Raw genomic sequence first — 13,070 nt, 5'->3', positions numbered from 1 at the left:
ATAGCTGTGCCATTGCTTTAAAGCAATATTTTTTTTGTTATAAGTATATATTACATAAAAGAATCGAAAACAGAAATAAAACACCAACTATGCACTTCGCAACTTTGTAAGAAAAATACAATGTATTATTTATAGATTTATATCGATATGAAATAAATATAGGTTTCGATTTGAACCAACTATTAGTTACCCGCAGTGCGCCGCAGGCAGACCATAGAGTACAGTTCTTACCCTGTTTTATTTTATAAGGGTATAGACAAGGGATGGTCCCCCCGTGTAGATCCACCAATCCGCGAGTTTCAATCGTACAATTATCATTGCCCTTGCATTGTACATATGTTTGCGTTCAATGTTAAATAATAATTGCTGAATAAATTGAATAGGGTGATTTCGTATACGTGTTTTATTTAAACTTACATATATTGACGCGTTACTTTTGCTTTTATAAACTTTACCGTTTCTTTTTCTACATTGAATATGAAATTGTAAATTATATATTAATCGTTTGTATAGTAAATATTTTATTGTTTGAAAAACAATAGTAATAGTTCTGTTAAAACATGAGAATAATCTTAACCAATTTTTTTGTGGATGTCTTTCAGAAATCACAACGCATATAATAAGTTAATTATAATCTGCTTTCCTCATTATATAAATAAGTACATATGATACGAAACTAATCACGGCTGTGTACAGACGCTGAGTATTTAATTAATGAAATTTCCAGTTGGCCCACTATTTTAATTGGCCGTTGTTGTGACACGACTTTTGTAATATTTCGGAATGGCCCGCCTTTGTTCTCGCGCGCAACCAACGCGACCACAGCGCTATTATAGAGGTTATTTGTTTATCAAATACGCATTAAAGCTTAGATTATTCATGGTCATGTTAATTTTGAAGAATAGAGATGTCGTGTGAAAGAGTTGTTGAGTTCAAATGATATTAATTTCGGTATCACGGGCGGGTCGTAACGCCTCCAAATTGTCCGCCCTAATGATGGTTAGTTCGGACAATGACTCGGCTATCGGTCGATCTTTGTCAGCTGGGCTTATATAGTTTAGTGCCGCTAACTTTTGGGAATACTAATATTTTATAAAACAATTGATTTCACTGAAGCTTTAGGTTAAAGTTTTTTATAGGACTGAGCCTAGCAATTGGATATTTATAAACTGTTCCTTTTTTACAAAAAGATGATTGTTACCTAATACAATATAGTACAATATACATTTTTTTATTGCTAGGTATTTATTGTAACTAAATTTGGTATATTCAAAATAGATGTGTGGTTTTGTAATGAGTTATATATTTTTTGTTCAGGTCGGACGCTAAGCGGCGGCAGCGGGCAGGTGTGCAGGCCACACTTTCACACACCGCTTCACCCCTGGCTAGACTCCAAAGCCTTGGGCAGTGGCGCTTGGGGCGGCGGCTTCCAACAGGATAGCGCGCCCAACGACAAGCCTCTCTCCCCAGCGCAGCACCCTCATCCCCATCCCCTGTTCTCATTCCCTCCTACGCCACCGAAAGACTCCACGCCCGACTCCGTCGCCGCGGCAGCGCTCGGTCAGCAAGATTACCAAGCGGCCGTCGCGCACGCCACGGCGATGAGCGTCGCTTTCATGCAGCAGCAGCAGGAGCTGCCGCTCTGCGGTGACGTCAAGCCCATGATGGGCGCGCCGCCCTCCAAGCAACGTGAAGGTGCGCAGCCGGACTCGTGTCCCCAGGAGAGTCAGCCCTCTGGGGAATACAACACGCAATACAACGCCGCCGCCGGCGACTACTACAACTACCAGGGGAAGGGTTATAGCGGGCAGCAGCAGAGTAAACCGCGACCGAACAAGACGCGAACTAGCGCCGGTGAGTCCGCGCGGACCGAACGCACTGCACTGCCCTCGCTCGCACTCACATACATGTCCTCACGCTTATCCGATCACTGACACGAGACGGTATGCCTAGATATGTACTAAAATATATAAGTACATACGTACATACCTACAAGTGCCTAACGATGACTACAAACGAACTAATGATGTCGCTGATTTTCTTCTTGAAGTCAATTTTCATTTCGATTAGATCTAAATACTGCTTTCCAAATCCGTAGTTGCTAATCAGTGAAATCAAATAATATAATTGGTCTATTCGCTCGGTCGGTAACGAGATGGTGGGCGCTAAAGTAGCTATAATTAGAATTTCATTGCTGTGTCGCATCGGGCGCCATGATTAATTCGACGGCATACACTTAAAGTTAATTTCTATTCGATTACTATTTGTGGAAATGATGTGGTCTGATAAGCGTGGATGCACTGGGGATGGTTACACGGTTTTTTGTACATCACGGTGGTTTCTTGTTGGTGTCACGAGATTAACGCTTGGTTTAACAACTAAATCGGTGGAGGTTACTAACATTATATATACATTAACCTAATATCTAATTACGTTGAACATAAAGTATTAAATTGAGAAAGATTGAACTTATAACTATTTTAATCTGAACGCTTAGGTTTGGCATACTTGCATATAACTCCGGTAGGTGAGTTTCGCTGTTTAGTTTGAAAAGTTATGACCTAGCTCGAGACCTTAACTGTCTGTGTAAATAATAAATTCAAAACGCAGTCACGTTAATTAATTCAGATATGAATAATATACTGACGAAATATACCGTTTTAAATCCGGACTCTTTTACATGCAATTTATTGCATTGTTTATATGCAAAAATATTATTTTAATTAAGAATATGAAAATATTAATTTAGTTAAAATTATATTCAAAACAATTTTTTAATCATAATTAGGTATAATTTGCGATTTTATAATTTTTAATATCGTTTTGAGAAATTTATAAAAAGTAACCCAAGTGTATGTATATTGAATATACATCTCTGTCATCATAAATAAGGGATATCTTTACATATTTATGTAAATATTTTGTGATGAGATATTGTGCAAAGAAACAACCTTTTCATAATTAATTCAAACATCACATAGTAATACTTTGCACTTCTGTTCCGGTTTGAAGGTTGAGTATGAGGAAGTGTGACATTTCTCACAGTGCTAATATCAATGGTGAACGAGCCTGCCTGCGTTTCAATTATAAAAAAAACCCTAATGTTGTACAATGATAAAACTATCGTTGTTAACATGCTGATTATTTTCTGTGAGTCGAGTTCGTCGGTTTCCCATTATCTAATTGTAGAGCTATTGTTTTTGCGTGAGTTTTAACGGATAAGGGGATTTCTATTTAATTTTCAAGACAATCTTCTGAATTAACTTTTTATGGAATCGCCATCTCATCTTTGTTTGCTTTATATTTAAATATGTAAGATTAACTCACCGTAACTCGAAATTACATATTAATTACTCGCTTTCGTACCTACGTTTTACTAAAACGATATAATTAAATCTTTTTTTTATTTAAATTAAAACAATCAATAACAAATATACATTACGACTTCTTAAATAAAATTCACATTTACAAAAATATTTAACTTTGGAGAAGTGTTTTTAATTTCATAAACGGAATCTAAATATAGAATTCCGTATAAAATGTTTAATTTATGTATAAAAATGGCGAGTTAATTAGTATTCTTTAATTTAAATAACACTATAATTATCTTTGAACAATAAACGTACTTATGTATGTGTGTATTTGTACACATTAGACACCGAATTCGGAGATGCAATTAAAACTTATATTCGCGTAATATTGTTCCACTAACCTCTGCTCCTAATGCGACCATTGTTACCTCAACAATTGTACCAAGTTTTCGCAATAACCAGCACAATAATATGACGAATATTCATATAACTGAGAATTACTCAACAGTAATTGTATTACGTTCGCTTTATTTTATACATAAATATGTAATTATAACTCTCATAGTTAAGCATTGACAATGGTAGGGAACAAAAGGCGCTCGTTTATTGTCTCTCATTAAAGACTTTAATTTACATTAAATTTAATGCCAACATTCAATTTAGCACAATTATGGTTATTCAATAATTTGTGAAATTTCAACTTTGATTAACATGTTCCGATCTCACGGGCGTGGATCTAATCTCGTTAATGGGTTTCTCATGGATAATTAGATTCGTAGTGAAAAAGACGGCGTTAATTACGATAGAAAAAGTAGAACCGCGTTGTCAATAAGCCGTCTCGCGATTATAATCATACCGCTCTTATCGGTGGCGGAAATCGCAATTCTTATTGAATTATGTGATGATTTATAGATCGCTGGTACATCGGCAATCATTCGAATAGTAATGGCGTACTTCGTTAGGGACTTGGATGATATTCGCCTCTGTTTAAACCGAAATGTTATTAGAGCGGTTGGTATCGCTACCTGAATATTACTTAGAAAGAATTGCTTATTATTTATTTTATTTATTGTCGTCTACAAATACACATAATTCATTCGATTAAGGAACTTTACATAGAATCGTAGCGACTATATAACGGATAATTATTAACAAAAATATTTAAATAGTTAATCTAACGAATACACGGGATATATTTAAATTTGATGAGTAATCTCTGTAATAAGTCAAAATAATGTTCGAAATTTAAAACAATCTTGTATAGGTATTAGAAGATTGTTTTATTGTAGTTATATTAATTCGTATTATTCTAAATGATTATTACGGTCTTTATAATAATTTCTCATAATAAGCTTTAACAACTGGTTCTAAAGCGAACGCGTTCTTGTCACTGTTTGTTAAAAAAAAAAAAAACTTAAAGCGTAATTCTTGAATATTTTAAATTGTAAAGGCAATTGATAAACAGTTATGAATTTTTGTTATTTATAACTGTATTCTTACGCTACTGAATAGAGTCTTGATCGAACATTAATTCTACGTGTAACACCTCGTTTATATTTATGACATTGTATACTTGTTAGTACAAGTACAATAAATAATTGTACCGACCCCCGCTGTGATATTGATTTTAAATACTTCATTCGAACTATTTTTACATCAAATTTAAAGTTTTTGTTGATATAATTTTAATGACGATTTTAACTCGATATTCATTCGTAATGTTGAACTTTTGCGGTAGTTCTTAGTAAACGTGCCCGACCTCTAAATCTGGGTTCAAGGAAAATGTTAGTTGAAGTCACACTCGCTATTCAGTTAACGTATTCACAATAAGAATTGAGGATTTATTGGTAGCCTTAACATTATCTATTAGACCGTAACTCATCGGTTCTTTCTGCAACACTCGATTTCGATTACCGCTCTTGGAATATTTTGTTGTATACCATCGGCACAAGATTCATGTTATCCTATATTGACGTCTAAAGAGGTTTTATATTGTTGCAGTGTAATCTATGAATGAATATGACGCACCATACGTGACGTTTTTGTATTCCAATAAATTAAAGAAGGTATAGTACGACACAACTTAGATGTCGCATCGGCAAAATTCGTAAAACCGATCACATCCGAATTGAGTACGCTATCCCAAGTTATCAATATTTATTTCTCATGTGAATATGATCTTTACACAAATGTAATAACTTGTAATATCATATGGAATAATATATTCGTTAATTTGACGCGTCGATTAACATGCACTTGCTTTCTCTGACGCGTGAATCTATAGCGACGAATAGCGTCGAATGGCGCTATAGGGAGCTATTTCTATTGGTCGTGTAAATGGGCAGTAATCGGTTTTATTTTCATTACATTGCATTTTCCGATGCTACATCTAATTTGTGTCGTACTATACGAAAAGTCAATCACTTTCCGTTCACTGGAGTTCAGTTCTCTGCTATAAGTAAAAATAGACTTTGCATATTTATATTTTTAATTCGTTTATCATATTCAAACTTCATTAAGAGGTATGTTTGTGTTAAGGAATTCCGAGTAAACGCGCCCGACCTCTAAAACTAGGTTCAAGGAAAACATTTGCGAAAGCCTCGTTCGATATTCATTCAGGATGTTTATTTGCTAACAAGGCCGATGTGGATGTCAAATATAATCACTTTTATTTATTACATAATTAAAATAGTTAACCACACTTATGATCACTTAACAAATGCTTCCATTTTCAATGTATTGTTTTATGTAAATTGTATAATAATTAATCGCCGGCCGCAATCAACCCGCTTCGTTAGGCATAGGTACATTTAAATCATAGTTTTTTCTTTAATTAAACAATAGCGTCTAGGTATCCTATATATTCCATGGTATAATGTACTAGATCCATCGATTCGTGCGAGTGTGTATCATACACCCAAATATAAACTAATACAATTATAATGTTGGTAAAGTTAAATATACCTAATGAGAATCGGATCATTAATAAAAATAAAAAAAATCGTTAGTAATTAACGTATTTAATTTGGTCAATTTTTTATAATTAAATATTCGCAGACGCGTGATAGTTCTTTATAATTCGATAAATTTCTTAACCACTAAACATAGTATTGAGTGGACGTTCAAACTGCGCATAAATTGATGCTATAGGCCCAAATTTATACATAGCGTCGGATTCTTGGTAATAAGCAAAGATGGCGAAAGCTGACAGAAATAGCATCACTTATTTTGCCTAGAGAATGACACTGAGTACCAAAAATATAATAATGATTTAAAAGTATTATAGTAAACTAACTGATGGTATTTCTGTGTTTTATGTTCTTTGTTGGAAGCAATATTATGATAATGCGGCTGCCCGGATGTAGCCCATTCCATTGTTGCCGATCTGACCTCGCTGTAGTGCAATAAAACAAGCGGATTTTAGAAGAAATTAAAATTTTCAATCTATCACAATTGTTTGTTAATATCATTTGTTATTGTTAAAACCGTTTACAGTTGCTTTTTTCGTTCCTAAACCTTTAAGCCATAATATTTGGAACATTCAAGGAAAACATCTCTTGTTCTATGCAATTTTATAAAATTTAATCTAAGTTAAAGACAAATACAATGATCCAATAGTAAATTTAAACTTCTAAATGGTTTCTTTGTGTACTTTCTAAAACAATACGTTCGGTACGTTCACTTAAATGGCATTTAATTTAAACTACAATTCCAGTGTTTCAACGATAATTCAAATGCATCGTATCTCGAGTCCGTTGCACCTTTAGCTAGTCCTTAACGAAAGGTCTTATGACTCATAATAGACTGTTTTTATCCAAACTATAATACAAAACGACTGTTTCTATGCAACTCACGTAGTGTTGCAGCAACAAAGATGTTTCGCAGAAAGTTGCGCAACCAATTAGCGGACTCGTACATTTCACGAAAAAAGTTATGTTCAACTGCCCAAAAGAATGCATGTAATTATGATCTCTATGTAGTTGATGTAAATATTAAAATTGTATAAAAAATACGAGATGGTTTTTCCGTCGTGTGTGATTGTACGCCACGCCGGCTAAGAGGAATGAAGCCGGGACGGCTCTCTTAGTGTGTTATTATTTTTGTTGAGTGCGATTCTTTCATATTAGAATCATACTGTAATAATTTAACAGATCATCTCCGTACTATTTCGCATAGATAATGTTGATGATATTTAATTTACTTATAAGGCGAACTCCCAATTACAATACAGAGAAGCTATACTTTATATTTATATCAATATCGAGTGCATACAACATTCAGTCATAGAGTAATTTATATCGCTATTTTACTAGGTTAGCAGTAGAAATGACATACATATCTTTAATCTCTACATATATTTAAATTCAAAATGTAAACTGTAGTTTATAAATTCTATTTGTTCAAGGTTTCTTGGTACGAAATAAAATTCTATGTAGGTAATTACATGTTTTGATAGTTCTTTAAGAGTACAAAGAGATTTATCGAGCTGTTTGGAAACGAGCCACTAATGAATATTTTGTGTTAAATATTCTTGTACTTAACAATATGCGGTAGGTAACAATACAGTGGTCCGTCACGGTCTGTCTGTACAGCGCTACAGTGTGGGATACAATGCAACACTCGAAATTTGCATATGACTTCGGCGGAACTTCAGTGATTAATTCATTATAAAAGTGTACTTGCAGGCCGCTAAATGTGTTTTGTATTTATGTAATTAATGGGTTCGTACACCCTTTATTACCATCTAGATATGATTATAACAACGATTATTTTAGTATCAATATTATTTCTATATTAAAATGATGTATTATTAAATTGTTGTAGAGAAATAAAACGTTCGGCTTCTTTAGATAGCAAAATATCCCTCACGGACACGATCAGCCGTCTTAATAAGCTCGCGTCATATCACCGATGTGTATAATTATACAGGGTTCGATGCAACCGCTCGTTGCAGTGGCGTCACACGTAATTATCTGACCGTATGATAATAACCAATGCAAATATGAGCGCTGCAGTATTGGTCTGTGCAGGCGCCGTGAAAAATGACTTTATTCCTCCGCTTCGCCTATGCATAGCCTTGTCATCCTCACTGTAGCTGATATCTAATAAGATAATATATTAAATTATCTATTCTGTGAAAAACACTGAATAAAACTAGCAAAGATCATCGACGAGAATACAATTTTCTATTTGCATACAGACCTACAATTAAGGCGTAATAACAGCCTCTGTGGCGCAACAGAGAATAAGTTTTAAGCAATAATTTAATGGTTTGTATGCAAAATAGCCTCACCGTTACGTGTTGATGGGCCGATGCGCCGAGAGAGCGCGTCACGGTAGACGGGAGCAAATTAGTCCTTCATTTAAATTACATTACCCGGCTTCGTATAAGCGCTATACGTGACTATGTTCCAGTTTTTATGGCGAGATTTCATTCAGGAGTAACATTCGGTCTTCTTTTATTGAACGCATCGATAGTTCCAGAGAGTTTAGATTTATCCGTTAGTTGCGACGTCAGCAGTCCTAAAGGGTTAATACGATGAGATATTTTCCCAGCGCGAGAGGGGCGTGTGAAAACTTTGTGCGCACTCTTCGAGGCCGGAGTGCGCTCTCTCGGAGGCTCTCGAAAAATAAAAACCGCCCACTCGGCTACGTAAATATGGCAGATGAAAATCTTTTATCGCGGTCACGTAGCATCGCCGCGTCACGACCGCGCGTCACTCCGGGCAATAAAGAGCGCGCCGCATTCTAATTTTGAACAAACACTGGAATTTTTTGCTCAAACTTCTGCAGTCGTTCAGGATAGGTTTATCTCTAGCTGGACAGGCACCGTTACGTGCCCACTAAATGGTATCTTTATTTCACGTCAGAATCACGTCCAGTGAGCGAGCGGCGGTAGATCATTCGATAGTCAAAACAAGACCAGAAATGAAACAATATTTCTCACAATTTAAAGGAGTTAACTTGTGATGAAAAATCGGATTACAACGACGTACCAACTGTCGACCAATTAAAGAAAAATGTCCATCTTTAATAATATGGGTGAATCTTATATCGACAGAGCTGGTGGCTGTAAATTTAAACACTAACGCCTAAGGCCAGTCCGACTTTCATAAATGTTTAAATCAATGGAGATGTTACTATTGAATTTGATAGGTCTCCGTGCGAGAGACACTATCATAAAACTTCACGTTGCTTTTAATATCCTGTTATTTTTTCGTAATAATCGTTATTGGTGTTTATTTATTAGAAATCTCGGAACAAATTACAGGCTTTATCGACGTACAAAAAATAAAGGGTTAGCCCAAAAAGTGAGTTGTCGGTTCGATCGCAATAAGTTTTCGATAAGGTCCGGGCGATTTAATTGCCGGTTGTGATCTGGTTTTACATAAAAAAAAGATAAATGGCCATACTGCCTTAAGCTCGAGAAACATTCTGAGCTCGGTCGGGATGTTTTTTCTATTCGATATTCGACCACTTTCACCTTTCTTGTTAGATTCCTGCGCGGGAACCATTATTTATTCAGTGCGCGGCAGCGTCTGCCTGGGGACTTTGATGATCGCATCATACCTACGTACTATCATCGCGTAGATATCTAACGATAAACTACACCAATACCGTCTCTGGAGCAATAAACGTGTTGCGTTCGAAATAATGATTCGCACTTCCGTTTAACTTTGACGGGTTTTTTAAATAATATTAAAAAAAAAACGCGCAATTCATCTTTGCGTGAAATATTTTTTCTATTTTCAATTTATAATCTGTGAACACGTTTTAAAGATAGGATGCGAACGAACTAAATGGGTTTTTAAATCGATCTCGATAAATAATCGATTTGGTAATCGAGTTTAGAGAAAGATTAGGGGCGGCTTGTTTTCTATATGAATATTCTCCGCGAGTAATGGAACGATGTGAAATTGATTTAGCGTTAAAAAAATTACAACATCCTAAGTTTTAAAAGTTATATTATAGATCAAATCTTAGCCTTGGCGAAATTGGAAAATGTATTAAGAAGTATTTAAGGAGTAAAAGTTTAAAACAGTTGCGTGAAGAGACACTTATTTTCCCGGAGGGCTACTCGTCTGGGGCTGATTAACTAACTATTTGCATGTATATTTATTAAAATAGAGCATGCCATTACGATAGTACTTGTATCTAATAATATTTTGTTCAACATTCGAGATTAGATTTATTGCTTTTGTATGAAAAAAAATTGATATAAAATACGCCATTAAACTAAGCCTTTTTATAGATCTGCGGATGCGTTTTACGGTTGAAATGCTTGCCTTTGAAATTATAACTTGTGTACGTATAATACAATTACACATAGTGAAAATTAGCATGTAGGTAATACTTTATGGCTCCTTAACGCTCTGTTTGGTAAATCGCTCTCGACTGTTTGTGCAATGTTTTTTTTTTAAGGAACTCGCTTTTTGTTTGTATTATGTATGAATAAAATATATCAAGTATTCCTATAAACATAATGCTAATTTTAATTGTAGCATTTTTAAAATATAACAGAGATCTTTTTTGACTTCGTAGTTTATATTTTTAATTTCATTTCGATTCTTATTTCAAATTTCGATCGCATTAGATATATTTATTGTGATGTTGGTAATAAGTACTGCTTGAGACTTTGTAAGCATTTTTATTAATTATAGGGTATTCGCTTTAAGTAATAAGCAACGTTACTTTCACCATGTTTTTCCTTGCGTGTTAAAAAAAATCTTGATATTTTTCCACGAGTGAAACTTGACTCGCTTTCCCTTGTTAATTGAATATTTTTATATTTTTCTAAGTAATTGCAATACAGTATGTAACTACATGAGCCGTAGGTTATGTTAGAGTATTTAAATAGCGTGTGTTATTGCATGTTTAAGTAAATAGTGAAATTTGATTGGTAATGTTTCTGAATGTGTTTTCTCTCGTCTTCCCAGCCTGCCAGGAGACAGGTAAATCATCCATTCAAGACTTTAAAATCGCTTCCTATCATATTATTTTATTAATGGTTTATGTATTGTTTTTGTTGTTTATTCACTTTTATTAACATATTAACCATTTCTTTTAAAATATATATTGCTACTAAGTCATCATTATATTACCCAATTCTATTTAGAAGTATAGTTTTATCCATTTCAAATATTAGATCTTTAATTTTTGATTTTTTTTCCACTTATTTGGAAACATTGTATGTAAGATATAATGTGTTAAATATAATTGTTGTGTGTACAGAGGGTCGGGAGTGCGTCAACTGCGGGGCGACAAGCACACCTCTGTGGCGACGCGACGGCACCGGACACTACCTCTGCAACGCGTGCGGGTTATACTACAAGATGAACGGACAGAACCGACCCCTCATCAAGCCCAAGCGAAGACTGGTGAGTGTAAGAATCCGACCAATTTTATGAGTTTTTCAAACTTTTTTAACTTAGGTCGTTGTCTGCTTATTAATACGAAATAATTCAGTATGAAATACGTTCTGATGTACTGTGTAACGTACATGAGAAGTAAATCTCGATACAATATGGTTTGTACTTGCGTGATATTTGTGTCACCTTATAAAAATATAGAACGAAATTTTCTTAGTATAATTATTGTAGGAAAATGAATCTAAATTGAGTTATAGCAATTAAAAGCTCGAATAAGGCCTTACAAAAACACAGAATGGGTGTTGTTTACAGTTAGGGGCAGCAATAAAAAAGGCGGGGCATGCATACGAGCACGACAGCGCATTAAGCGCTCACACAAATTGGGCTCTTAAGAAACCTGAGCGTTTCGTCGAAAGATCTCTCCGTCCACGAAACTAGCCTGTCTATGACCGCTATAAATCTCCGAGTTAACGTTTAATCTAAGGTCGGGCACGCATAAAACTGAAACAATGCGACGTCGCCGCTCAGACGTCACGTCGGCCCGGTTCGTCCGCGGCCGCTAACGATTGGCCCGTGCCCGCAATTGTACAATTTACCTTAATACCCTTCCCGCGGACATAAACTAGAGGTACGGCTCAAAATATTCGCCTTTTGTTCGCTAAATTATGTAATGTCCAAACATTATGATATAATCGCGCGCACTCGTAACGGACTTGGAGACCGTTTGCACGTTGAACTGGAAATATGTCCAGAGGTAATACGTTCGTGGCTTTACAGCGTTTTGTCTTTGTTTTTTAATTTCACTCGACTTTGGATCGTAAACATTTCCAAGCAGCTTATTCAGTCATGGCTTTTAAACCCGGATGTAATGATACCGACGTAGTTTTAATATTTAAAGTCAGTGTACTGTATAGTGTTACCGTTAATGCGGCGTTGGAGATTGAATTCTCACTTTTAATTTCGTTGTGGGAAATTACGAAACAATGCTTAAGTCGAACTGAACCAAGGAGGCGAGGGCGTTAATCCTTATATTCAGTATTATGGAAATAAACAGAATGATTTACAATATTTAAAAACTCGAAAACGTAATAAGTAACAAATTAATTTGTTGAATAGTTTAAATTTTTATTTCAAAGTAGAATGTAATAAAGGCAATTATGAAACGGAGACCTTGTCGGAGTTAAGCAGAATAATTGGGAGGCAATAGTTAAAACAATCATTATAAAATAGTCTAATTACTTAAATGCACTTGACACGAATGAGAATTGAAGTGGGAATCTTTTGACAATACAAATTAGGGGTATAGTCGTAAATGTGACATTCATTGTTAGATATATTAAAACAGTCAACAATGAAGTGATGAAATTAACAATTAAAGCCTTGAATATTA

General features: G+C 35.0%; 1 protein-coding gene across 3 annotated transcripts in view; it reads left to right on the top strand.

Annotated features, from left to right (window-relative positions):
* Positions 1-13,070, top strand: part of LOC124530373 (GATA-binding factor C-like) — an 84,623-nt gene that overhangs the window by 29,289 nt on the left and 42,264 nt on the right. For 2 of the 3 annotated variants that reach the window (XM_047104524.1, XM_047104523.1), the window contains 2 exons: positions 1,318-1,854; positions 11,544-11,695. In XM_047104524.1, the coding sequence (XP_046960480.1) occupies positions 1,318-1,854; positions 11,544-11,695 (689 nt within the window). The remainder of the gene's footprint in view (positions 1-1,317; positions 1,855-11,543; positions 11,696-13,070) is intronic. The other variant, XM_047104525.1, reaches the window with a different exon arrangement.

The sequence above is a fragment of the Vanessa cardui genome, chromosome 6 (genome assembly GCF_905220365.1).
Source record: "Vanessa cardui chromosome 6, ilVanCard2.1, whole genome shotgun sequence".
NCBI classification, from domain to species: Eukaryota; Metazoa; Arthropoda; class Insecta; order Lepidoptera; family Nymphalidae; genus Vanessa; species Vanessa cardui.
This window is presented reverse-complemented; position numbering and strand designations above follow the sequence as displayed.